The following is a 25532-nucleotide window of genomic DNA, read 5'->3' on the forward strand; positions in this document are numbered from 1 at the left end:
ACAAATCTTTTAAAGTAGACACATAACTAGTTGACACTTAATTACAAAGCAGTGTTTTTGTGTTGCACTATATCATGTTGAATTACTAGATTAAATGATCTGCATTACCTTACCTGATACATTCCAACTCCAATGTGCTTGGGCTCAATTTTCACTAGCTCAGCTAATGGGTCTTGTACACGTCTAGCTATGGAAACTGAAAAATAGAAGTAGAAAACAACTGTGGTTTTATGTAAAGAGCAGCACTGCATAATTACTTTTGTTAGTATTTTTCAGTATTGTAGATATTTAATCTCTCTTTTTTTGCCTGGAAAAAATCCATGTGAATGCCTTAACTGAGAAAAAATGTTTTATTACAAATGAAAGCAGCACAAAGTTATGATCAAGACACATTCTTTTCTCACTCTTTTCCTCATTGTTAGAAATATAAGCGGAAATCTATACTTAATTAACTTTTTTTTTTATAATTCAAAGGACTAAAATGCACACATACCACTGCATCTCAATGTTCATTTTCATAGGCCTACTAGTTAGCTGGCTTTTGAGTCTAGTTTCAATTAGTCTGAGATAATTACATATACAGATGAAAAGTTTATTTTTATATAACAATGATTTCATACTAAAAATGAGAGTACGACATTTTCTGTTACTAAGTTCTGAAATTTCCTCAGAATCTGAGTTGTAGAAATTTAAATGACATTATTGATGTTTGTAGATATTTGTCATAAAGTGAAAATTTAACTCTGGTTCATTACATTAGTTCTCCACAACATAAAAGTCTCATTGTACCCTGTACATCTATAGTTGAACTATCTATTAATTAAATTCTAAATGATCACTTTGAAAATGTACTGGGTAGCAATATCAGGATATTTTTATACAGCAACTGTCAACCTAAAAACCACCCAGAGAGTATTAAGTAACATGTACACAGAAAGTATCATTTTCAAAAGAGCCTAAGTCACTTAAAAGTCCAAGCCCCGTTGACTTTCAACGAGACTTAGGCTTAAACTGGAACTTTGGTGTTCCAGAAAATTTTACCTAGCATCTCAGTTAATTTGATTTAGTACTGATTAAGTACTGATTCTTGATTGAGAATGCCAGGCTGCAAATCAAGAGACAGTACAGAGGACAAAACTGGCTGCCACTTTTATGAAATAACTAATTGCACACAGGAAAGAAGATCTTACCAAACTCAAGCTCTCTCCATTTGTAACCTGGATACCTGGTCCATTGCTGGAACCTAAGAGGTGTTGTTGCAGCCAGCCCCTCACATATTGAGCTCTCAGGGTTGGCATCTACTTACAAAATCTGACTCTTGGGCTAACTATGCAGACATTGCTCGCTCCCATTCACAGCAAACAGAAGTCTTGCCCAATGAATGTTAAAATGTGTAAGCTCCCTCTTCTCCCCAGCATGACAGACCAGAGAAGACAGGATGCTTGATTTAACTGCTCTTCTGAACTATCCCATGTTGGTAAGGTGTCTCTGCCTACCTCCGGAAATCATGATATGGAATACCATTGTGCAAGATGTTCCACGAATATCGAAGTGCAGATCCGGGCCTTCGAGAATGGCAGAAATATGCATGTAGGGCAAACCTACCCATGGGAGGTTAGAACTGGGTGGGTTAGCAGCACAAAATTGCTTCTCAAGATTAAACCCAATGGTTCCTAATACTACACTATGCAGAAACAGACAATGAGCCAGTAAGACACAGCAAAGCACCTCCTTATAAAATATCAAAACCATTCATAAGAGGGCCAATCATAATACACAGAGAATTTGAAGAAATGAAAGACTGAACAGAATTGCCTACTAGGACTCAGCATGTTAGTGAAATGGATATCAGCCAGTCCTCATGTGAACTGACAAATAAACAGGCCCGTCTGCACCTGAGGCCCCAAACAGGCCATGAAGTCTGAATTTACAATAGTGACCAGGGTTTCCCCTCCATCCCCATCAAGAGGCTGGTCTTACAGTCAGGGATCACTGGGTCACAGGGATGCTCCGGACACATTCCCTATGCCAACAGCCAAGAGGTGGGTGGCATAGTAGTCACAACACCCAAAGATTCCCTCGATGCAAAGTAGATCCTTCAGGAGCCAGATAAGCTGGTATTAAGCTGCACCACCAGCGCAGCACAAAGCAGTTTAATGCACTAGAGAATCAGTCCTGATATGTGGTTATAAATAAATCCTGTGGTGTACTTGCCATAAGGAACCAAATATATTTTGTTTTCCATTGTGAACCCAATAAGATTTTAATAGTATAAACCTAGAACACATTTTCAAACTAGGGTCTTTGTTTTTATGACAAATTAACTAATTAGTTATAATGTAATGACTGTTATTTTTACTCAGATAGGGTCGCAGGGCCCCAATTGGGGCCAGTAGGTTATTCTGCTAGGCAATGTACAAATACATAGAAATTGATGCTTCTTGTCCCAAAGAGGTGACAAACTAAACAGACAAAGAAAAAAAAGGCCAGGGGGGGGGGGGCGGGGGGAGAATACAAGCAAATGGTCAGACTAAAATCCATGGTCTCTTTTTGGTAGAAGAGGGTCAGGGTGGTGGGGTAACAGGGTAGGAAGGGAGGGAAGAGAAGATGTATGGACAGAAAGAGCCTGACAGACACAGGAAGGAGGAGTAGGAAGACTGGTGATTGAACCAAAGATCAAAGAGGGTGGAGGGAAAAAGGTCCAAGAGTAGATTTCGGCTCTGGTGTCACATGGCAGAGGGTTTGAAGGGCAGCCCCCGGAGAGGATGCGGGTGCTTCACCTGCTGTGGATGTAAAAATAGGAGAAGAAAGGCAGGACGGGAGAAGGCTGGGGTCTTTTATAAGCCACCCCAGAAGCTGTCCACAGCTGATCTGGGCACACTCCAAGAGCTATGGCTTAAAATTATATGTGGGTCGTTAATATCTTTTTCCCCCCAATGGTACATTTACTGGCATAATAGAAAAACAGTGAATAATGTGAATGTTCAAATTAACAGTTTACAGGCGCACAAAATTTTTTACACACTTCTTTAAATGGCAACTACCATTATTATAGACTGACAAATAATTCATAACATTTCTGAAAAGAACTTTATTACCCAATGATGCTTAAAGCCAATATAGCAAACTTAATGCCTACTTGTTTCCCTCTTATGGAAGACTCCTCAAAACCACAGCCACAAAATATACCAACTGACTGTGGCATCAGGTACTTCACATTCAAAGATTTTTATCACCCCCCTCTGATAAAAAATAAGATGTACAGTTAACATTAAGTTCACTGCTCGGTCATGTAATACTTTTCACATCCTTTATTATTATAGCTTTAACATAAGCTGACAATGGCAGCTTCCACGCTAGGCTTAGAAAGCACTATACCGGTGACATCTGATCTGCCTGCTTCTCTATCACAGAAGTTGTGAATTCAAAGGCTCTCACATATGAATTCAAAGGCTCTTGTCAAAATCACAAAAGGTTAATCAGTGCAAGTGCTCTAGATTACAACAGAAATGCTTTCCTATAATAATCACTCAGATAATTACCAACTGAACCTCCTGAGCATACAGATCACTAACAGGCTTTAAAGTTAGCAGAGTTTCACTCAAGCATAAAAACTAAAAATAAATAAAATCAAAATGACTTTGTTGCAAAACAGAAAAGATTATTTTTAACTATTTTATACTGCTGAACACACACATAGATATAGTGTCAACAAGTCAAGTTTAAGGAAGACTGCTCAATTTCTATACAACTGTTTGACATAAGTGTTTCCTAACTACAGAAAAACTAATCAATATGGAATAAATTTGCATAAGTGTGTTTTTAGAGAGCAAAGAATCTGAGAGCAAACATTTATCTCAGTCTATATTAATCTAGTTATACCTATATAAAATAAGCAAATGGACACAGGATAGTTGCAGCTAGAGGAAGGACAAGAGTGTTTTGAAATTTCTCCCTGGACCCAATTTTAGCCTCATTTTATAAACCTTGGAACCTTCCTTTTTGTAAAAGTTTGGCTGATAACAGTACTAGCATGTCTCTGCAGGGTTTCTGCCCTGGAGGTAGGCCCTGATCCAGCAAAGCACTTAAGCACATCCATACATGGGAATCAAAGAAACTATTCATATGCTTAAAAGTTACATAGATGCTTAAGTGTTTTCCTGGATTGGGGCCTTTGTCGGAGTCATGGGAAAAGTGGAGGACAAAGACCAACCAACAGATTATACAGCTTGAAGAAGAAAATGGAGAGTACACAACTTTTAATGGCACAGCACTGTGAAAATCTCCACGAAAGCCTCAGCTCTACTCCAGAATTTTTCTAACTGAGAAATAAAATAGAAGGTATACTATGAAAACTCACCCCCTCACGTGGCATGCACCAACTCTCCTACCCTGACACAAGAATTGTGTCAAAAGTGTCTATATACAGATGTCAGAGTAATGGATTTCCATGATACTGATCCTTTAAGGGGGGGCAGAAATTTCAGGCCCCAATCCTGCAATCTGATCCACATATGTGGACTCTTGGCACCAGAGCAAAGTCAACAGGGCTCTCCATGGGTGCAAGGTCTGCCCATATGGACCACCAGGGACACAGAAGGTAAAACAGAAACACTTAGGAGGGGTTGCATTCCCCATACAAAAGCAAATCACAATTTAAAAAAATATATATGAAGCAATATAGTTTAATTACCAAAACTGATGAAGCTGTTTTAAATGTGCATTCTAGGAGCGAATAAAAAACATGCATTTTTAGAACATTTTTAGAATGGCAACTCATTCACCACTTCTGAAGTTATTAAAGGATATTTCATTTTTGCTCAGAAAATATAAATGACATACTCTGATGGCCAAGCAGCAAAATAAAATAAAATAAAATACAATCAATTTTCTCTTAAAATGTCAGCCAGGTCAAACATGCAGGAGATTTGAAATACCATTGTCCAAATACATTAGTCTAACTGAAGTAAAACTATGTGAAGAAAACTTTTTGAAATAAAACATGAAACCTTTTTACTCTTTGATTTTAAACAGCATTGTAACTTCAACATTGGCTGTTTTTCATTCATCAGAAAATATAATCATGTAAACTGCATACAGGCTGATGCAAAACCTCTTCAAAGTTTCCAATTATTAATAAAATATTCATTGCAACCTTTGAAATTACAGTAATATATTCTGCTGCCATGCAGGAAAGCAATATAAAATTTAAGAGCTTAAGGGGAGAAGAGGGTTGCAAACTGGGTTTAACGCACATGCTTTTCACCTCAATGTCTGAGATAAGGTACAGAGAAGGTATAGATGTTGAAATGCTATCTTATTATTAAGATATCTTATAGCACTTTGCAAGATGGTGATGTAACAACAGTATGATGGTCTCAATCCACTACATACTGGATATCTGATGTGACTCAGCCACCACATAGTTTAGTATTTTTGCCAGTCTTCACTGAGGTGCACTGACAGTGCCGTGGGGCAAAAGCTTGCACAGTAGCTGCTTGCACAATTCAAGCTAATAATATCACCTCACCTCTATGTCCACAAGACATTAAAATAATCCTTTATCATCCAATTACACACACAGAGACACACGAGGAGAGTTCACTTTCTGACAATTCCCATCTATAGACCAAATTAAAGGCAATGTTTTAACTTCTTTTATCCAGACCTCACAGTCCCTAAAACTTCCGTTTTGCTAATATTTGCCATCGCAAGCAATATGTATTGTTCCCATAGATCAGAAAGGAGATAACTTTCACTTCCTACTACTCAGCCAAATCTTCAAGTATCTCAGGAAAAATCCCTAACGAGTGAAAATTGCAGGATTTGGCCCAGAGAGTAGAAGAAAGCTGTATTTTTCTATTATGGCAGTTAACAGCAACTGGGATGTTTCAGCTGTCAGGTCCAAGAATAGACAGTGGTGGGACATTCTTAGTTGAGGGCCCTTAATTATGCTACCTGCCTCTCCTCATTGCCAGCTAGCATTAGACTATGATGGCATACAAGGAGCAGCATAAATGCACCCTGTTTAAAGGCACACCAACAGGAATCTAGTCAATTTAAAAAGAAAATGAACTAAAAGAAGTTTCATGGCGATCAAACTTGCCCCTGTATCTCTTTGCCAATTTCTGTGGTTTTACAACTGCATTTTAAAATATTATTTTCTTTCCTGAATTGCTGTGCAAGATCCACATAGAACAGGGAAACTGACTGACTATAGATAGGGAATCCGTGAAACTGGCTGTACACAGAGTGCTGCCAAATGCACTAAGAACACAAACTGCGAGAGGGAGAAAAATATTTCTCTCTGATTTCTTTCATTTTCAGTGACCTTAAGCATTGCTTGTAATAATAAGAAATGAAACATTTTCAGCCAGAAATGGGAGTTTTAAGTTGATGACATTCCTTTAAACATATGGGTCTTTATACAGGACTAAAAATGTATCCCAGGCAATAACGATGATGATTTGGCCATCCTCTATGAGTGGGAGCATTTGTTGTTATAGAATATGAGGCTTCCAGATGCAAAGGCAATGGGCTTTTACAAATGCCTATATAAATAAATATATGGCAACCACAAGCTATTAGGCTATGATTGTTTTCAACTTAAATGTTGTCATAAATGAGAACATTCTGTATTTTTATTTTAAAACCTCAGTATTTTGTTCTTGGTGAAACATGCTACTACAAAAACATCCAAGTAACCAAAAAAAATCAACTTTCTTAGTTTTAAACCTAGATTAAAATTTTAAATGTGACCTCAATTTAAAAGATACTAAGATAATTAAAAGACCAACTAGCAATTTCATCAGTAATTACTATCAATATATCACCCAATGATAGGTCTGGGAACATTCTAACATATTTAAATCCTTTTTATAAAGCTTATTATTGTGTTCAAGATCAGTTACTCTCCATAAGGATCTGCAATGATGTTTACTCAGTGATCGATTTTTCAGGTTTCCTGAGCCCTAGAAGCTTTCTATCCTGTTGACCTGAATTTCACCCTCTTAGTAAGGGATACAGTAAAATGTACAGTAGTCTTTTCATTAAGCATTCTTTCTAAGTAGGCCAGGATTTCTGACACAGTTTTGAATTCTAATATATTTTCTCAATGGGTTTTAAATATGTAACTTATTTAAGCAATGGCTCAACAGCTATATCTCATCCAAAATTCTTTGGTGGCAAGGTGGCAGGTTTTTGTTTTAAAAAGTTATATTTTAGGTTAGTTTTAACTCCATCAAACTGATAACCTTTTATTTACTTAAGATTAATGAAATAATGAATGACTATCTTCTAACACAATACAGAAATCTCTAAAGACATCATGAATGAAAGAAGAATTTTAATAAAAATGCTTATATATATTTTATATATAAAAACAATAAATCCTTACACAAGTTAAGAGTGAAAAATAAAATATGACTATTTGAAAGTGACAATTTACTCAGAAATAGACATTCAATAAACAAACTTTCTCTGCCTGAGTATTAAGCATTTCTGAATTGATATTTTATAGGATATACCATTTTAATTCATGGTGAGATGGGGATGAAACAGCATTGGCTGTTGTTTTTTTTTAATTGAAGTCTGACATGACTGATTGTTACTCATTCCTTGAAGAGTCTGATTAGATTTTTTTATTAGGTTTTTCTTCGCTCATCTGTTCAAACAGGCAACTTAAAAGAAAAAAATTGCCAGTGTACATTTAACAATTAAACTGGTATTAATTTTAATTGCATCATCCCAGCATTAATTTATTACCATTATTACTAAAAAAGTAAAACTTTCGTAACGGTTTGTACTTATTCGCTGATGTCAACAATAAAATATTAATCTTTTCCAGGTGACCACAGAGTGTCTTATGTTATATATTAAGAAACAGTAGGTAGTCTTGAGGGTTCAGTGAATAGCATAGCACACTGCCACATATAAAACCCAAGTTCAAGAGTAGCCTTACCTCTATTGTTCATTCAGCTGGCAAGGGCGGGAAACATCACAGAAATGAGAGAGACAGCCTCCAGGGGGAGAAGTATGTGCAAGAAGGGAAGGATGCTACTTCCATCATTCCTTCACACTAGTGGAAGCTTGTTTTGCAACAGTCTGCAGTAATGTTGCACTTTTGGAGAAGGCCACTTCCAGCATTCCCAGATGACTGAAGGGTGTGATGGGATTATGCCAAGAAAAACACAACCCAAAAGGAAAGGGCCAGTGGAACTGGTCTACTAAATTCTGAGTCACTCAGGGATACGAGAAACGCCTAGGCATGCACCGAAGCAAATGCCAACAAGGTAGAAGACAGGCACTTCAAGTTAAATCTGAGCACCACACTATTACAAAAAATATACAAGTGTCCATTCGGCCACAAAGATTAGCCTACACAAAAGAACACGGCATGTTGCTGATGAGAGAAACATACAAAAGTATCTCCCATTGATGGCAACGCTGAGCCAAACAATAGGCACACAAGACAATACTCATCTAGCCCAGGCAGCAAGGCCCTGCTCCTTTTAAGTCCAGTGGTGAGGCTATGGGGGCACCACGGGCAGAACAGACAGGCTGACATTCAAGTGGGCTCCTGATTATGCTCCTCAAAACAGCTAAGTTCTCTGTTCAAAGGCTAATAATGCCAGTGCAAACCTTGGGGGGCGGGGTGCTATACTGGAGCCCTACAGCCATGCCTGGAGGCTTGGGAATTAATGCCATCTCCTTTCACACACAACCATGCCTGCACAAAGCCCAACAATATGGGATTGCATCCACAGTGACAAGGAAGTAAAGACTGACAAACACTCTGTATCTAAAGTTGCAGATCAAATGAATCCATTTGTCATATTGGCTCAAATAGTCATTCCCACTAAAAAGTACAAAGCCATTCAATAGCAATCTAAAAAACCCTTACATTCCTACAAGCTTCTTCATATAATGAAAATACCATAGGCCATTTCAAACAAAGACTATATCATACTGCTCAGTATTGAAGTAGAGTGTGTGTGCATTATAGGATTCCCACTCACTGCTGGATCAAGTTCAATTTTATTTATAAACCTCCAACAGTCATGCTCCAGCTAATGCCATGGAGCTGCAGCTCTACCTCCTTACCTTCTGCCTCTGCTGATCTAGACTGGATCTCCTCTCTGTGCCCCTACAATGTGGAATTCCTGACATCTGGAGCAGCTTTCCTGAACCTCCCTGCCCAAAGACCCTCCAACTCATGTCAAATTTCAGTTGGAAAAATAAATCATGTATTTTCTCCAACTCTACTATAATTAAGTGTATTATTAAACTCTATAAATCTTCCTGATAATATAGTTTGCATGAAAGAGGCAATACAATACAATTTTATTTTGTTCTGCATTATAATTACTCCCATATGCTCCAAAAACAGCTGATGCTGTGTACTTAAGTCAAAATAATTTATAATATATACCGCTGATTTCCCCTTATTCTATGTCTCTAAACCTGTGTAACTCACACCTGCTCTCTGTGATCCGCCATTGCTATTTACTGACTCTAAAGCATTGGGGAAGGTTTAACCATAAGACTTTTGTAGGATAAAAGTTTTTGAAAAATGACCTCTTTTCAGCAGCCGAAGGGGAGTGGTGCTCTTTTAAGAAAATGAAGAAATTAGCTCAAGTAGACATGAAGGCACTATGTCCCACACATCTAAGCATCAAATGGTTTTACTTTCCTTAAGATAAAGTCAGAAGAAATTATATTGTCTCCTATCTTTACCTTCCATTTGTTGGGCACTATGACAGCTCTGAACTGTACATCTCTATCTTTAACAGCACCCAAGGGTACTAGCCCCTGTAGCATGACAGTCTCAAAGTCCCAACAAGCCTATAAGGTTTTCGCTTGCAAGGGAAAGTGCAAATGGTTTGCTGAACTTTGAGCATACAATAATCCAATGTATTCTGCCCTGTGGAGAGAAGACAAGCAGATGGGATTTGACAATGCTAAGCCAAGCTGCGTTAGCTGACCTTTTGCTCTCCGAGACACTCTTTATCCTCAGAAATCATTCTTTAATGCAGTGCCTTTTCAATATCATACCTGCAAATAGAATACAACCCACATTCTCACCCTCTTGGTACACAATGCCTGTGCAAAATGTAACTTTAGTTTGTTTACATATTTGCAGCTCGCTCTCCTGCTAACTGGGAGACACACCTATGAAGTCAAACACAGGATCCCAAGCCCTGACAGGCTGAGACGAAGATGGGTGTTTCTTTTATGATCTGTAATATGGAAATTAAAATGCATTGATCTTGCTTAAGCAGGTAAATACAACATTAAAAAGTGCTTCATTGCACTAAGTGCAACTTTAACTTAGTGCTTCACCGCACTAAGTAGTACAGACAAGCTTTAGTATGGTGATCTCTTCTGACAGGGGGTAGTATAGATGTCCTTGTCTGTAAACGGTAAGTGCCCTTTCCTATCCTACCCATGTCTGAAGAAATCTTCATACTAGGGCTTGTCTGTATTACTTGCATAAATTGGTGCAATGGAGCACACCATGTTCTTTATTTTGGTTTTAAGTGGTTAAGAAAAAAGAAAGTAAAGTGATTGCAAAGAAAGACATTTTATCAGTATGGTAAAAACTTCAAATGAAATGTAATACCCTGAAATTGAAGCATTCCTAAATTAGTATTACCGTTCCCCAACACACAATCAGAGCTGCTACATAATCTTACTTCACAGCAGCAATTCTCTCTCTCTCTCAACCTTCATGCCACAATTTATCTCCAGGACTCAGCAGCACTGCTGTTGCTTAAAGTTATTATAAAACATTAATTTCATCAGGGTTTTCCCCACTTTGGTTAAGCACAGTAGTTGAAACAAATATTCCACTTGATCAACTGCTTTCAACATTACACAGCCAGTCAGGGACCACTCAACCTAGACATTTTTATCTGTGACAAACATAATATACATCCTCTCCTCCACCCCCAACCCCAAACAACCACCACCAAAAAATCAATGCCGGGTGGTGTGCAGCTAACAAGATTTTCAACGGTCCAGGAACTAGACAAATCCCTGTTTCACAGTAAGCCAAATAGTTGTACTTCATAATAAAGTAAAAACGACAAACTGAGCTTGTAGGCTGCCTTGATGTGCCACTGCTTCATAGTGTAGATGTGTACTCTGATTCCAACAGAACAAAGAGACCTTAAAATAAGTATTAATATAAAAAGCTCAGTTTAAAATAGCCTTAAAATCTAGACTTAAGGTTTTATTCTGTGAAGAGCACAAGACTACCTCCAGCCCCCCCAAAAGTCCAAAAAATATATTTGTACATCAATTGAATCCTATCTGGAAAAACTGTTTGAAATTTTACATACCCATGGTAATGTTATTGATTTTGAAGTTTACCAGGTTTTAAGTATTACTACCAGAACACTAAGTTTATCTGCCCAATCCAACCATAAAATTCAAAGGAAATCTACTATAAGAGATGACATCATTTTGAAAGCTTGGTGAGGGTTTGCCTAAGGAGTATGCATGTCACATTTCTGAACTCCAGATTGTGCAGAAAAATTATTGTACTGGAATACAGAAAAGAAGTGTAAAATTAGTTAAACCGGATACACTGTGTAATCACGTGTTATTTATGCACAAACAACATAATAGTTGATGGTCAGTGTCAGCAATGGGGAAGTCCATGCCTTGTTAAATTATATATCACTTTTATAAATCAGCCCCTCAGGCAAAAATCAAAGAAGCAAGATGGATCTTGCATGGTGCCCTAAAGGTCAACAGACTCTGACTTTAGTGGGCTAATGGAAACAAGAAGTTCCAGAGCCAAGAGCCCTCCTGTGAGGTTCCTGTACCCCCAACCCCAGACACTGAAATCTAGGGACGGTCAGATAGAAAACCTCAGATGACTTTAGCTGAAATAGCAGTACATGGTCAGAAATACAGGCTCCCAGGGGTATGTCTTCACTATCTGCCGGATCGGCGGGCAGTGATCGATCCAGCGGGGATCGATTTATCACTTCTAGTCCCGAGCGCTCTCCCATTGACTCCTGTACTCCACTGCCACGAGAGGCGCAGGCGGAGTCGACGGGGGAGCAGCAGCAGTTGACTCACCGTGGTGAAGACACCACGGTAAGTCAATCTAAGTACGTTGACTTCAGCTATGTTATTCACATAGCTGAAGTTGCTTAACTTAGATCGATCCCCGACCCCCAGTGTAGATCAGGGCCAGGTAACCAGGACCTAAACCATGAAGAGAATAATGGATCAAGTCAACAACCTAAATTACACCAGGAATCAAGAAAGAAACCAGTACTGTTTCTCAGAAAATTGATTCAATATGGCATCTGTAGTTCTTCTAGGCAAACACACAGTAACATTCAGCACTCGCTTTAGCTTCCAAGTGACCCCCAAGGTTAATCATATATGGAGTGCATTTCAGTAATCCAGTCTGAAGGTCATAAGAGAATAAATAACTGATAAAGACATAGAAAGTACAGTTAGAATCACCTTACTAGGCTCACATGAAAACAGGTGATTTGACTAAAAAATCCATCTGACATTTTTAGGGATCCAGAAACATCACTACATTGCAAACACCTTGATGAAAGGGTGTGTGAATCCATTCAATACTGAGGAAAGACAGGACCACAATCACCTCCACCCTGTCAAGTCTGAGATTCAGTCAACATGCCCTCATAAAAGTTACCACATCAGCCAGGAACTAGAAGAGCCTGTGTTCCCTGACCAAAAAAAAAACAAAAAAAACCCACGGTCATTAAAATGGCCTGGCTTCTGCATACTGATGGTAGCACAGACCATATCACCTCAGCAGGTGATTCCAGCTATGGACAAAGGTTAGGAGTCCCTGCTGATCATTTTAGGCTTGCTCGCAGTTTTTGATACCATTTATCTGCCTATGGACCCTCACAGAGCCGAATAAACTCCCTGAGGGCTAGACTACACTTACCAGCCGGGTCGACGCGGTGAGTTCGACTTCTCGGAGTTCGAACTATCGCGTCTAATCTGGACGCGATAGTTTGAACTCCGGAAGCGCCGCGGTCGACTCCGGTACTCCACCACTGCAAACGGCGGTGGCGGAGTCGACCTTGGAGCCGCGGACTTCGATTCCGCGGCGTCTGGACGGGTGAGTAGTTCGAACTAGGGTACTTCGAATTCAGCTACGCTATTCACGTAGCTGAATTTGCGTACCCTAGTTCGACCCCGCTTCTTAGTGTGGACCAGCCCTGAGATTGATATAGCATATATCCTCATTTACCCCCAATCCACTTCTGTGCAGGTTGCAGGGATTTATTTTGGCACACATCAACGCCTTGTTCTGCATGGATATGAGGCTGCTGGAAGAGATAATAGCTCATTTTCTATCATGCTCAAGCCAAATCCCACACCAAAATAGCATCACCACAACATTCTTAATAACCTTAATAACAAGTTCAAAAGCTAATAGAACAATAATTCAGTTCTTGACCCATCTATTGAGATTGCCAATTAATGCCAAATGCCTTTTGGCTAAGTGAACACTCATCTGTTTATTCATTTATAAGAAATGAATAATAAAACATTTTCAGTAAGGATAGCTGTATTACATTTTTAAGTGGGAAGTCAGAACTGAGTGAGAATAAAGATAAATTTAGACAAGCAGTGGTTGTTTAGCAGTACCAGAAGTGTGCTTAATAAAGCACAACATGTGAAAGTGAATTCTCCTACAAAATGCACTCTCTTATATTTTTTAAATTCATATAGCTCATGGGTAGACACAGGTCTACTCCCTGTATTTCAAAAAAAATGACCGCTGCTATCTCCTTTGTATTGAGAGAAATGTTAAAGTGGCAAATTGTGTTAAGATCACAGCTATCTCACATAATATGTCTGCAGTACCTTTTATCTTAACTATAAATGTCACACTTCATCATGCAGCTGTCAGCTTCTTTTAATGTACTAAACTCCATTTTGTGTACAGAGAACCTAACATGATGTAACATAACAATTAAAAAAAAGTTATCTTTCACACCATATTATCAGATGCACACCAATACCAAACAAAAGAAATCCAAGATCACAAGAGGAAGATGCATTCAAGAGGGAAAAAGTAGCAAATGTAGTTTTATCAGTTTCTTTTGATTCTTTTTCAATACTATGCTTATATAGTAACTCCTCACTTAACGTTGTAGTTATGTTCCTGAAAAATGCGACTTTAAGCAAAACGATGTTAAGCGAATCCAATTTCCCCATAAGAATTAATGTAAATGAGAGGGTTACGTTCCAGGGAATTTTTTTTCACCAGACAAAAGACTATATATATAGTATAATACACACACACACACACACAATATAAGTTTTAAACAAACAATTTAATACTGGTACACAGCGATGATGATTGTGAAGCTTGGTTGAGGTGGAGGAGTCAGAAGGTGGGATATTTTCCAGGGAATGCCTTACTGCTAAATGATGAACTAGCAAATGGCTGAGCCCTCAAGGGTTAACTCTCACACTCTACAAGGCAGCAGGAATGCTGAGGGAGGGGAGACAGCATAGCAGACAGAGACACACACTGTGTGTGTGAGAGAGAGAGAGAGAGGTGCATTTCCCCTTTAAGTACACTGCCTTGTTAATTAGATCAGCTTGCTGAGACCGCAGCTGCTGCTGCCAGCAAGCTCCTTCTGTCCTGAGCCCTCTCGTGTGTCCCCCCCTGCTCTATGGAAGATGGGGTATGCAGGATGCAGGAGCAGGGGGGAGGAGGACACCCTGACATTAGCCGCCCCTCTTCTTCCCCTCCCCCCCCGCACATGAAGAAAGAGGGCAGGAGCAGCACATGGCAGTGGGAGAAGGGACAGCTGCAACTGCTAGCCTGCTGGGCAGCTGCTGCACAGGGAACTTAGGGGAGCAGGGAGCTGATGGGGGAGCTGATAGGGGGGCTGACGGTCCATCCTGGTTCCAAGCCCCCACCAGCTAGCAGCAATGGGCTGCTCTTCCTGCAAGCAGTGGACAAAGCAGGCGGCTGCCAAACGATATTAGAAGAGAGTATTGCACAACTTTAAACGAGCATGTTCCCTAACTGATCAGCAACCTAATAACGAAACAACGTTAACCAGGACGACTTTAAGTGAGGAGTTACTGTATTAAGCTGTGCTTCCCTTGAAAGTTAGCCATTCAATGCTAACCTTGTTCATGTCTTTGCTTGCATAGTGCAGGGAAATATATTACAGTATAGATTTTTTAAAAACAAACCTCAAGAAAAGAGTCAGCTGGATTTTAAAAGGCTGTATTCTCACATTTGTAAACAAGTATTTAGGGTGTTGACTTCCATAAACCTTGATATCCCACTGCAGTTTCAAGTGGATACAATCAATATTCTTCACTTTTTATCCTAAACTGACATGTAGCATTCCTGGGGACTGTAGAAGAAGTGCTGCTTTTCAAACCAGAGATGGCTGCATTTCAATGATGGGTGAAGCGATTTCTATATATTATAGAGAGATGCAATTCTCTACATAAGTTGAAGTTGTAGCTGTACAACAGAGCCTGGTAGTTCGCCACCCAGAACTGAAGGCTGGCCGTTGAATAAACCTTCCTCCCAAAAAGGTCCAGCCTCTTGGCCTCTTTATTTTTGGTGGTTGAACTTCTGTGCTCCTGTTTGTTCTTTTCATTGGTTTCAGAGACTACCAGCAAGCTTGGAGGCAGGTGGGTATATAAGTACTCAAACCCCTTGACTGGGACAAAGTATTTTTTCTCAGCCCTCTTGGAGGTGGGAGGGATGGATGACAGGGTTTGCCAGAGGGCTTAGCTATTTTTAAGACCCCATCATGCACTCATAGCGCAACACAGACAGGGGTAGATGCCGAGAGCACACGGAAGAGGGTGTCCGCCTGTTCGGCGATCTCCTCTACCTCCAGGCCCAAGTTCTTGGCCACCCGTCGAAGCAGGACCTGGTGCTGTTTGAAGTCATCCGGCAGGCTGGCACTCGAGGGCCCTACCTCCGCCTCATCTGGGGATGAGTATGACGACTGGACCACCGGGGGAGGCCCCAGAGCAACATCACCAAGGGGAAGGGAGTTTTGGGGTGGGCAATCACTCCTCTACCCTGACCTCTGAGTGCACTTTGCACACTGATCCTGTGTGCCACAAGTGCCGTCAGCTGCTGCCCCGAGGCAGCAGTCAACAAATGGTGTGAAGAGGGAATTGGCATCAGAAGCATGCCCCACACACTCCAGTAAGGCCACTGTGCTGGCCACTGGCCATGTTGCCAAGATGGCATCACAGAGGTTGACGCAGCCTTGGGTGCCCGATCACACCGGTGATGCCTCGGCGAGGAGCTCAATTCCCTCTCCGTGCTGGAGGAATCCCCTTCCGGTGACCACAGTGTGGCTGCCGATGCCTGCATCTGGTGGCTAACCGTCGCCACTGGAGACTGGCGTTTTGAATAAGTGGATCGGTGCTGGGGGCGGGTGGACTGGTACTGCGACAGAGACCATTCCCATGGTGCAGGGGACAGGGGTCTGCACCAAAAAGACAACCGTGGGAGGGTAAACGGTGCTGGCAATACAATGACCAGCGCCTCCCCCTAGGCAATCTGCGTTGAGAGGACAGCGATTGCGGCGCCAGTGATCTAGGGTGACTTGCAGAAGACCTGGGTTGCAAAGCTGGAGATCTACAGTATGGAGACAGAGAGCATTGTCTCGGCTCTGGGGACTGGCGGCGCTCACTTGCCCGCTGCGGGGGAGAGCTTGACAGCTGGCTTACCCTCGTAGGGAGCCTTTCCCGCTTCCTGTGAAACACAAGGTGCCAGCGGCACTGGTAGAGGCCTCTGCTCTCTGGGTGCGGGGAGAGCCTGGAAAGTCATCAGCCTCGCCACAAGCCTGGGTCCCCTATGGCTCCCGGGAGTCAGTGGCAGCTCCCTTGGGGAGCTAGGGGCCCCCATTGGGGAGGCACGCCCATGTGGCTCTGGTGTGGGCAGGTGGCTCAAACTGGGTCCTTTGCCCAATACCCCGAGACCTTTCTTGCTTGGTGCCGGGAAGCTGTCTGTCTTGGACTTCTTTCTTGCCTGATGCTGGGGGTGCGCTACACATTGAGGCCGAAGTGCTAGGGGTAGAGTCCAGCTGGGAAGGCTCAGAAGACTGGCCCAGAGCAGCCTCCACAAGGAGGGCCCTCAGAAGGGTGTCGCGCTCTTTCTGGGTCCTGGATCTAAAGTTCTTACACATGCCACCCTTGTCCTTCACATGCGATTCCCCCAAGCATTTCAGGCAGCTGCTATGGGGGTCACTAACAGGCATAGGCCTGCTACAGTCAGAGTAGGGCTTAAAACCTGGAGACCGGGGTATGCCCCACCTGGGGCAGAGGCCTTTGGGACTGTAACTTCTTCCTACATTACTTAACTACTTAAACACTAACTACTATAAACAAACTATTTACAAGGCCCTAAGGATCAAATACAGTAGAGATGAAACTGCTAGCCTTTGGTAGGCAGGGAGGAGGTGCTCCAACTAACCACCACGGGTGGTAAGAAAGAACTCAGAGGGTGTAGAGCTGGCGGCGCCTAATATACCGACGCATGAGTGCGGCATTCAAGGGGGCGCCATAACCAACCCTACAGATACCACTACAAAGGCAAAAATCTCTAACGACCGTGCACGTGGGCGCGCACACACCTAGAATGGAATCAAGATGAGCAAGCACAAGAAGAAGAATTTACAAATTATGAAAATGGAAACACAGATAAAGTCATACAAAATTAATCGTGATTAATCGCACTGATAAACAATAGAATACCAACTGAAATTTATTAAATATTTTTGGATGCTTTTCTACATTTTCAAATATATTGATTTCTATTACAACACAGAATACCAAGTGTACAGTGCTGACTTTATATTATTATTTTTATTACAAATATTTGCACTGTAAAAATTATAAACAAAAGAAATTGTATTTTTCAATTCACCTCATACAGGGACTGTAGTGCAATCTCTTTATCGTGAAAATGTAACTTACAAATGTAGCTTCTTTTTTATTACATAACTGCACTCAAAAACAAAACAATGTACAACTTTACTGCCTACAAGTCCACAAAGGCCTACTTCTTGTTCAGCCAATCGCTCAGACAAACAAATTTGTTTACATTTATGGGAGATAATGCTGCCTGCTTCTTTTTTATAATGTCGCCTAAAAGTGAGAAGAGGCATTCCATGGAAGTTTTGTAGCCGGCGTTGCAAAGTATTTACATGCTAGATATGCTAAACATCTGTATGCCCCTTCATGCTTCAGCCACCATTCCAGAGGACATGCTTCCATGCTGATGATGCTCGTTAAAAAAATAATGCATTAATTAAATTTGTGACTGAATCCTTTGGGGGAGAATTGTATGTCTCCTGCTCTGTTTTACCCGCATTCTGCTATATATTTCATGTTATAGCATTCTCGGCTGACGACCCAACACATGATTATTTTCACAGCAGAGCTGACAAAACGCAAGGAAGGTACCAATGTGAGATTTCTAAAAATGGCTACAGCTCTAGACCCAAGGTTTAAGAATCTGAAGTCCCGTCCAAAATCTGAGAGGGATGAGGTGTGGAGCATTTTTCAGAAGTCTTATGAGCAACACTCCGATGCGGAAACTACAGAACCTGAACCACCAAAAAAAATTCACCTTCTGCTGGTGGCATCTGACTCAGGTGATGAAAATGACCTTAAGTCGGTCCACTCTGCTTTGGATTGTTATCAAGCAGAACCCGTCAAAGGCATGGATGCATGTCCTCTGGAATGGTGGTTGAAGCATGAAGGGACATATGGATCTTTAGTGTATCTGGCACGTAAATATCTTGCGATGCCGGCTACAACAGTGCCATGCGAATGCCTGTTCTCACTTTCAGGTGACACTGTAAACAAGAAGCAGGCAGCATTATCTCCTGCAAATGTAAACAAACTTGTTTGTTTAAGCGATTGGCTGAAGTAGGTCCCCTGAAGAGCTGGAATCTGTATGTTAAATCCTGGCTCCACCGCAATCAGTGGAAGTTATACCCTGGCAGAGTATCCCATAATCAGACACACATTTTAATACCATCAGTGGCTCCCATGATCCAATCATGCACCTGGCCTATCTTACAGTACAGCGGCATTTACACTGCAGTAGTCATTTTTACATCTCTAAAACAAACTACTTCTGCTTTAAAGATCATGTGCAGTTACTGGAAGAACACACTAAAAGTGACCACATTCTGGGCAAAATATAGACACGTATGTATATATTTGCACGTGTGTGTGAGATGTGAGAAAGATGAGGGTTAGTTCATAGAAGAGTACAAATGTCCTGTTGTTCAGGCAAAGGTTTGGCAATTTTCTGGATCTTGTTTAGCCCCAGAAGTCCACAAGACCCAACATATTCATGAGACATGTCAGCTCAGAGCCTTAACAGGGCTAGGTAGAAGGCAGTGTGGTCAGATGAATAGTTAGATATCCAGTATTTCAAACACATTCCAAACCCCATACCAAATAATGTTAATCCAACATTACAATTGAGGAACCAAGCAACCAAAATAAAGAGATGCAAAGTCACAGGAAAAAGCGCTTTCTTCAGTCCATCCCCTCCCCTTGTATTTAGTGGCCTCTTCTTATTACTGTACGGAATATCACATACAATACCAACTGAATTATACGAATAATAGAACTATTGCGTATATTTCATACCTGCACTTCTTACGTTAGGATCTAGGTCTGGCATCTCTTTAGAAGCTTCTGGACTAACACTGTAGATAGATGCTCCCGCTTCACTGACAATGCTACAAAATAGAATAGCAAACAGTTAAAAATGCACAGCTGACAATCAAATCAACTTGAGATAGACAAGACTTCACTTCATTAAGAAGTGGGGTTTTTTTTTTTGCATTTTTAAAAATTTTTAAAACACATTTTTAAAATATTCTGGATGAACTGAATGCTAATAAAAGTGAAGGACAAACATCATTGGCCACAGTGAGACAACAGTACAGACACTGTGAAAGCACCTCCAGTTCTGCCAGTGCGCCTATTCCTTGCCTGGCCTGTAACACCTCTGCTCTTTCAGTGGTGGGTCTCCGAGTACACACTGCCCATCATGCCAACCTCTACAGTATTCTGTGATGTTGAAAAATGGGTGAGACACTATTCACTTGTGACCAATCAGGAAGTCAGATTTTCTCAAACAAAAAATACTCGCTGGTAATTTAGTTGGACCACTTATCTCCTGTACACACATTTAGAATTGTGTGTGTGTGTGTGTGTGTGTAAGGCTGCGAGTCTTTCACAGAGGTCACTTTCTGGGACCTCCATGACTTCTGCAGTGGCCAGGGTGGCTGACCCCAGGGCCGCCCAAGCTACACCAGCTGCTGTCGGGCGGCCCAAGGCAGCTGGTCCTGGGTGCTGCCCCAGAGCAGCAGTCCAGGAGCAGCACCAAGGCCCCAGGCTGCCCTCATCCCCCAGGAGCAGCAGTGGAGCCCTGGGCTACCACCTCCCCGTGGAATAGCAGCGTCCGCGAGAGCGTATCCCCCCCCACACCAAGGAACAGCAGCAGCGTCCGCTAATTTAAAAGTGACTTGACTAGGAATTCAAGGACACAATGATTTATTGATACTCATCAAAATGTTATTTTACTAGTCCAGGTGAGCTCACTTTGGTTTCATTGTGCACTTGGGAAAAAAATCACCCATAGTTTTAGATGGTTCAAAAATTCACAAACTAAAGAGTAAACAAAAATAAAACTTAGGAAACAACAACTGAAAGAGCATGTTTGCTTTTCTCAAGCATAAGGAATTTTATACTCCATTCACGCAAAACTGAAACATTGTCCTACAACATGTTTTTAATTAGAAAAAAAACATGGAACGCACTCAGGTAAAGCACGTATCATTGTTATGAGATTTGCATACAAAGGTGTTTTTGTATGTATGCAGTAATCCCCATTGGGCACCCCGGGTCTGAGATTCCGAAGGCAGAAGAGCTTCCACCCAGCACAAAACCACCCCAAACAACTGGCATTCAGAATTGAGACCGGAAAATCTAGCCATAAAATAAACAAATTGTCCAGAGTAAAAGTATAGGGCCATGCATTCCAGAAAAGCAATTCCAAAAAAATGATTGGTTGATCCAGTCTCAACCAAGGTTTTACAGACTTATTAATACCTCTCTGGTTTTATTTCATTTGGTTTTAGTTGCAGCAAAGTGGTCACCCAAGTGACATATACACTCTAATATGCTTTATCTTGATCACAAAAATACTATTATAGCAAGCAAAAGAGTTTTGTTTGGGCTTTTTATACCAGTTTAAGTTAATTGCTCAGCTGCCCAATTGCAAGTGTCTATCTTTACCATTCCTCAGAGCATCTAGAGTCAAATTCAGACCTGGCATAAGCTGGTATAATTCCTGGAGACTTCAGCAGGAATCATGTTTGCTTCCTCTGTGCTGAATTTGATCCATATTGTTTTTTAACTCTTATGTTCACCAGATGAAAGTTGGTTTTTACAACATTTTTCAAGAAAAAAGGAGTGATTGGTTAAATTTTCAGAAGAGCATAAATGCCACCTAAGATGGACTTTCAAATCACTTTTGAAAACGGGTCAATTTTTTTATTTTATTTTACCCATTATGAAAAGCTGCACTGTCTAATATTTGGATTTGTTGGGGTTTTTTGTTTTATTTTTTAATATAACTTTTTTTTTATTTTTATATTTTCCTTAAAAATACTAGACAAAACAAAATGGTATCCTTTTTTCCTGGGCATTTCTGAATACCCACCACATTTTTGGACAGTACAAAATAGCAACTATATAATTAATAGAAAATAATTACATATTGAAAACGAATACATTGTAAGAAATAATATATAAACAACAAACAATGCCACGGATACACAAAATACCCATAGTGTGTGGGAAGTGGCAGGCCTTATATGTGCTATCACAATATACTGCTTCCTAATGGTTTCATCAACAAAAAGATGGCTAAAGTTTATAGAATATGCCTTCCCACTGGCGATATAATCCATCCTAGAGATGTATCTCCATATCCCCATCCAACTTTTTAAAGTTACAAAATATACACATCTGAAGCACACCTGAACACAAATTACCCACTACATAATCCTTCAATTTATGTTTACTAATTACACCGCTATTATTGCTTATTGCTTAGTACATAAAGCCTTATGTGGTGTGCAGGTCTCATTTACGGTTACTAAAAGACATGCATTTTAAATGTTAAAACCAGGGTTGCTCTTTAAATGTATTGCACTAGCACCACCTGGTGGTGTTCTATTTCCTTTGTTAACATTGCTTACTAAATGGGAAAGCCTATCTAACTCTCGCAGACATAACAACAGACACATTTCACTCAGAGATCTAATAAAAACATTCTATTACAACACTTACATTTTCTCTTTTTGTTAATTTTCAAGGAAATAAAAGGAATAGAGGGAAATTAGCACATATGAATCCAAAAAGAGTTAAATTTGCTCCAAACTCAAAATTATTTTATCATATAGCTCTTTTACATAAGCAACAAAGAATCCTGTGGCACCTTATAGACTAACAGACGTTTTGCAGCATGAGCTTTCGTGGGTGAATACCCACTTCTTTGGATGCAAGTGGTGGAAATTTCCAGGGGCAGGTTTATATATGCAAGCAAGAAGCAAGCTAGAGATAACGAGGTTAGTTCAATCAAGGAGGATGAGGCCCTGTTCTAGCAGTTGAGGTGTGAAAACCAAGGGAGGAGAAACTGGTTCTGTAATTGGCAAGCCATTCACAGCAGAGGGGCATTGCTGGCATATGATGGCATATATTACATTGGTGGACGTGCAGGTGAATGAACCGGTGATGGTGTGGCTGATCTGGTTAGGTCCTGTGATGGTGTTGCTGGTGTAGATATGTGGGCAGAGTTGGCATCGAGGTTTGTTGCATGGGTTGGTTCCTGAGCTAGAGTTACTATGGTGCGGTGTGCAGTTAATATCGTCAATCTATCCAACCACACACTCAGCCCAGAAGAAACGTCTGTCCTATCTCGGGGACTCTCTTTTTGCCCTGCCACCCCCACCAACATGATACAGTTCTGCGGCGATCTGGAAGCCTACTTTCGCCGTCTCCGACTCAAAGAATACTTTCAGGACAACACTGAACAGCGCACTGATACACAGTTACCCTCCCACCAACAGCACAAAAAGAAGAACTCCACATGGACTCCTCCTGAGGGTTGAAATGACAGTCTGGACCTATACATTGAATGCTTCCGCCGACATGCACAGGCAGAAATTGTGGAAAAACAACATCGCTTGCCTCATAACCTAAGTCGTGCAGAACGCAATGCCATCCACAGCCTCAGAAACCATCCTGACATTATAATCAAAGAGGCTGATAAAGGAGGTGCTGTTGTCATCATGAACAGGTCTGACTACCAAAAGGAGGCCGCCAGACAACTCTCCAACACCAAATTCTACAGGCCACTTCCCTCAGATCCTACTGAGGAATACACTAAGGAACTGAACCATCTACTCAGGACACTCCCTACACTAACACCGGAACAAATCAACATACCCTTAGAGCCCTGACCAGGGCTATTCTATCTACTGCCCAAAATCCACAAACCTGGAAATCCTGGACGCCCCATCATCTCGGGCATTGGAACTCTCACTGAAGGACTGTCTGGATATATGGACTCTCTACTCAGACCCTATGCCACCAGCACTCCCAGCTATCTCCGTGACACCACTGATTTCCTGAGGAAACTACAATGCATTGGTGACCTTCCAGAAAACACCATCCTGGCCACCATGGATGTAGAGGCTCTCTACACCAACATCCCACACGCTGATGGAATACAAGCTGTCAGGAACAGTATCCCTGATGATGCCACAGCACAACTGGTTGCTGAGCTCTGTGCCTTTATCCTCAGACACAACTATTTCAAATTTGATGACAATATATATCTCCAGATCAGTGGCACCGCTATGGGCACCCGCATGGCCCCACAATATGCCAACATTTTTATGGCTGACCTGGAACAATGCTTCCTCAGCTCCCGTCCACTCACGCCCCTTCTCTACCTACGCTACATTGATGACATCTTCATCATCTGGACCCATGGGAAGGAGACTCTGGAAAAATTCCACCACGATTTCAACAGCTTCCACCCCACCATCAACCTCAGCCTGGACCAATCTACACGGAGGTCCACTTCCTAGACACTACGGTGCAAATAATTGATGGTCACATTAACACCACCCTATACCGAAAACCTACCGACCGCTATGCCTACCTTCATGCCTCCAGCTTCCATCCCGGGCACACCACAAGATCCATTGTCTACAGCCAAGCACTGAGGTACAACCGCATCTGCTCTAACCCCACAGACAGAGACCAACACCTACAAAATCTCCACCAAGCATTCTCAAAACTACAGTACCCGCACGAGGAAATAAGGAGACAGATCAACAGAGCCAGACGTGTACCCAGAAGCCTCCTACTGCAAGACAAACCCAAGAAAGAAACCAACAGGACTCCACTGGCCATCACATACAGTCCCCAGCTAAAACCCCTCCAGCGCATCATCAGGGATCTACAACCCATCCTGGAGAATGATCCCACACTTTCACAGGCCTTGGGTGGCAGGCCAGTCCTCGCCCACAGACAACCTGCCAACCTGAAGCATATTCTCACCATATAGGCAGTAAAGTTTTCAAAAGCACTTAGTGACGTGGGTGCCTAAATCTCATTGAAAGGCAATAGGACTTAGGCACTTTTGAAAATTTTACCTAATATGCTTAACCATCCATACCATACATGTTAAAATAATACATATCTGTATTTATACTTTTAGAATTGACAAAAATTGATATTGCCTTATAATACTTCCGCAAATCTCAATTATGTTTATTAACACTGTATTACACTCTAGACTTTTGCCTAAGATCAAATGCAATACTGGATTCATAATCTATAAAATAGAGAGGGGATATCTATATATTCGGCCTCTAAGGAGGATTTTCCCATCCTAATTACAACGATCCTCCCACACTGAGGTGGCAGAACTGCTGTGCATAAATACAATTTCTTGTAGTTGCCTTATAAAAACATTACTAGTTATAAAACAATAATGGGACAAAGAAGGTCAGAATCAATAAGCCACCTTTATACATTTGGGGTGAAATCCTTGACTCAACATAGTTAATAGGAGTTTTGCCATTGACTAAAAATGATGTATCCCAAAACAGTGTTTTGATGCTGAAGGTTGCATAATTTAATTTCTAAAATATAAAAGTATCATGATTAATTATTGCACTTATGAGACTGTCTGGGAAACTATTAAACTATCACATAAGCCCTTCATTTATCTTTTGGCAGCAGCCGCAGGCAAGACCTCTGCAAAGGGCTGAAACACTGGAGAGCCCCACATTGACTGAGTAATCTTACTAGCTAGGAGAAGTGGTTTAAATATTATACAGGACACAAAAATAATGCAACTCCAGGACTGGAAAATCCAGAAAGGATAGAAGCAGACTGTTAGGTCAGAGAGACTG

General features: G+C 41.1%; 1 protein-coding gene across 5 annotated transcripts in view; it reads right to left on the reverse strand.

Moving 5' to 3' along the window:
* SRBD1 (S1 RNA binding domain 1) overlaps nucleotides 1–25532 on the reverse strand; it is a 242111-nt gene that overhangs the window by 92170 nt on the left and 124409 nt on the right. For all 5 annotated transcript variants that reach the window (XM_039532621.1, XM_039532618.1, XM_039532619.1 and 2 more), the window contains 2 exons: nucleotides 19678–19769; nucleotides 114–196 (listed from right to left, as the gene is read on the reverse strand). In XM_039532621.1, the coding sequence (XP_039388555.1) occupies nucleotides 114–196; nucleotides 19678–19769 (175 nt within the window). The remainder of the gene's footprint in view (nucleotides 1–113; nucleotides 197–19677; nucleotides 19770–25532) is intronic.

The sequence above is a fragment of the Mauremys reevesii genome, linkage group 3 (genome assembly GCF_016161935.1).
Source record: "Mauremys reevesii isolate NIE-2019 linkage group 3, ASM1616193v1, whole genome shotgun sequence".
NCBI lineage: Eukaryota > Metazoa > Chordata > Testudines > Geoemydidae > Mauremys > Mauremys reevesii.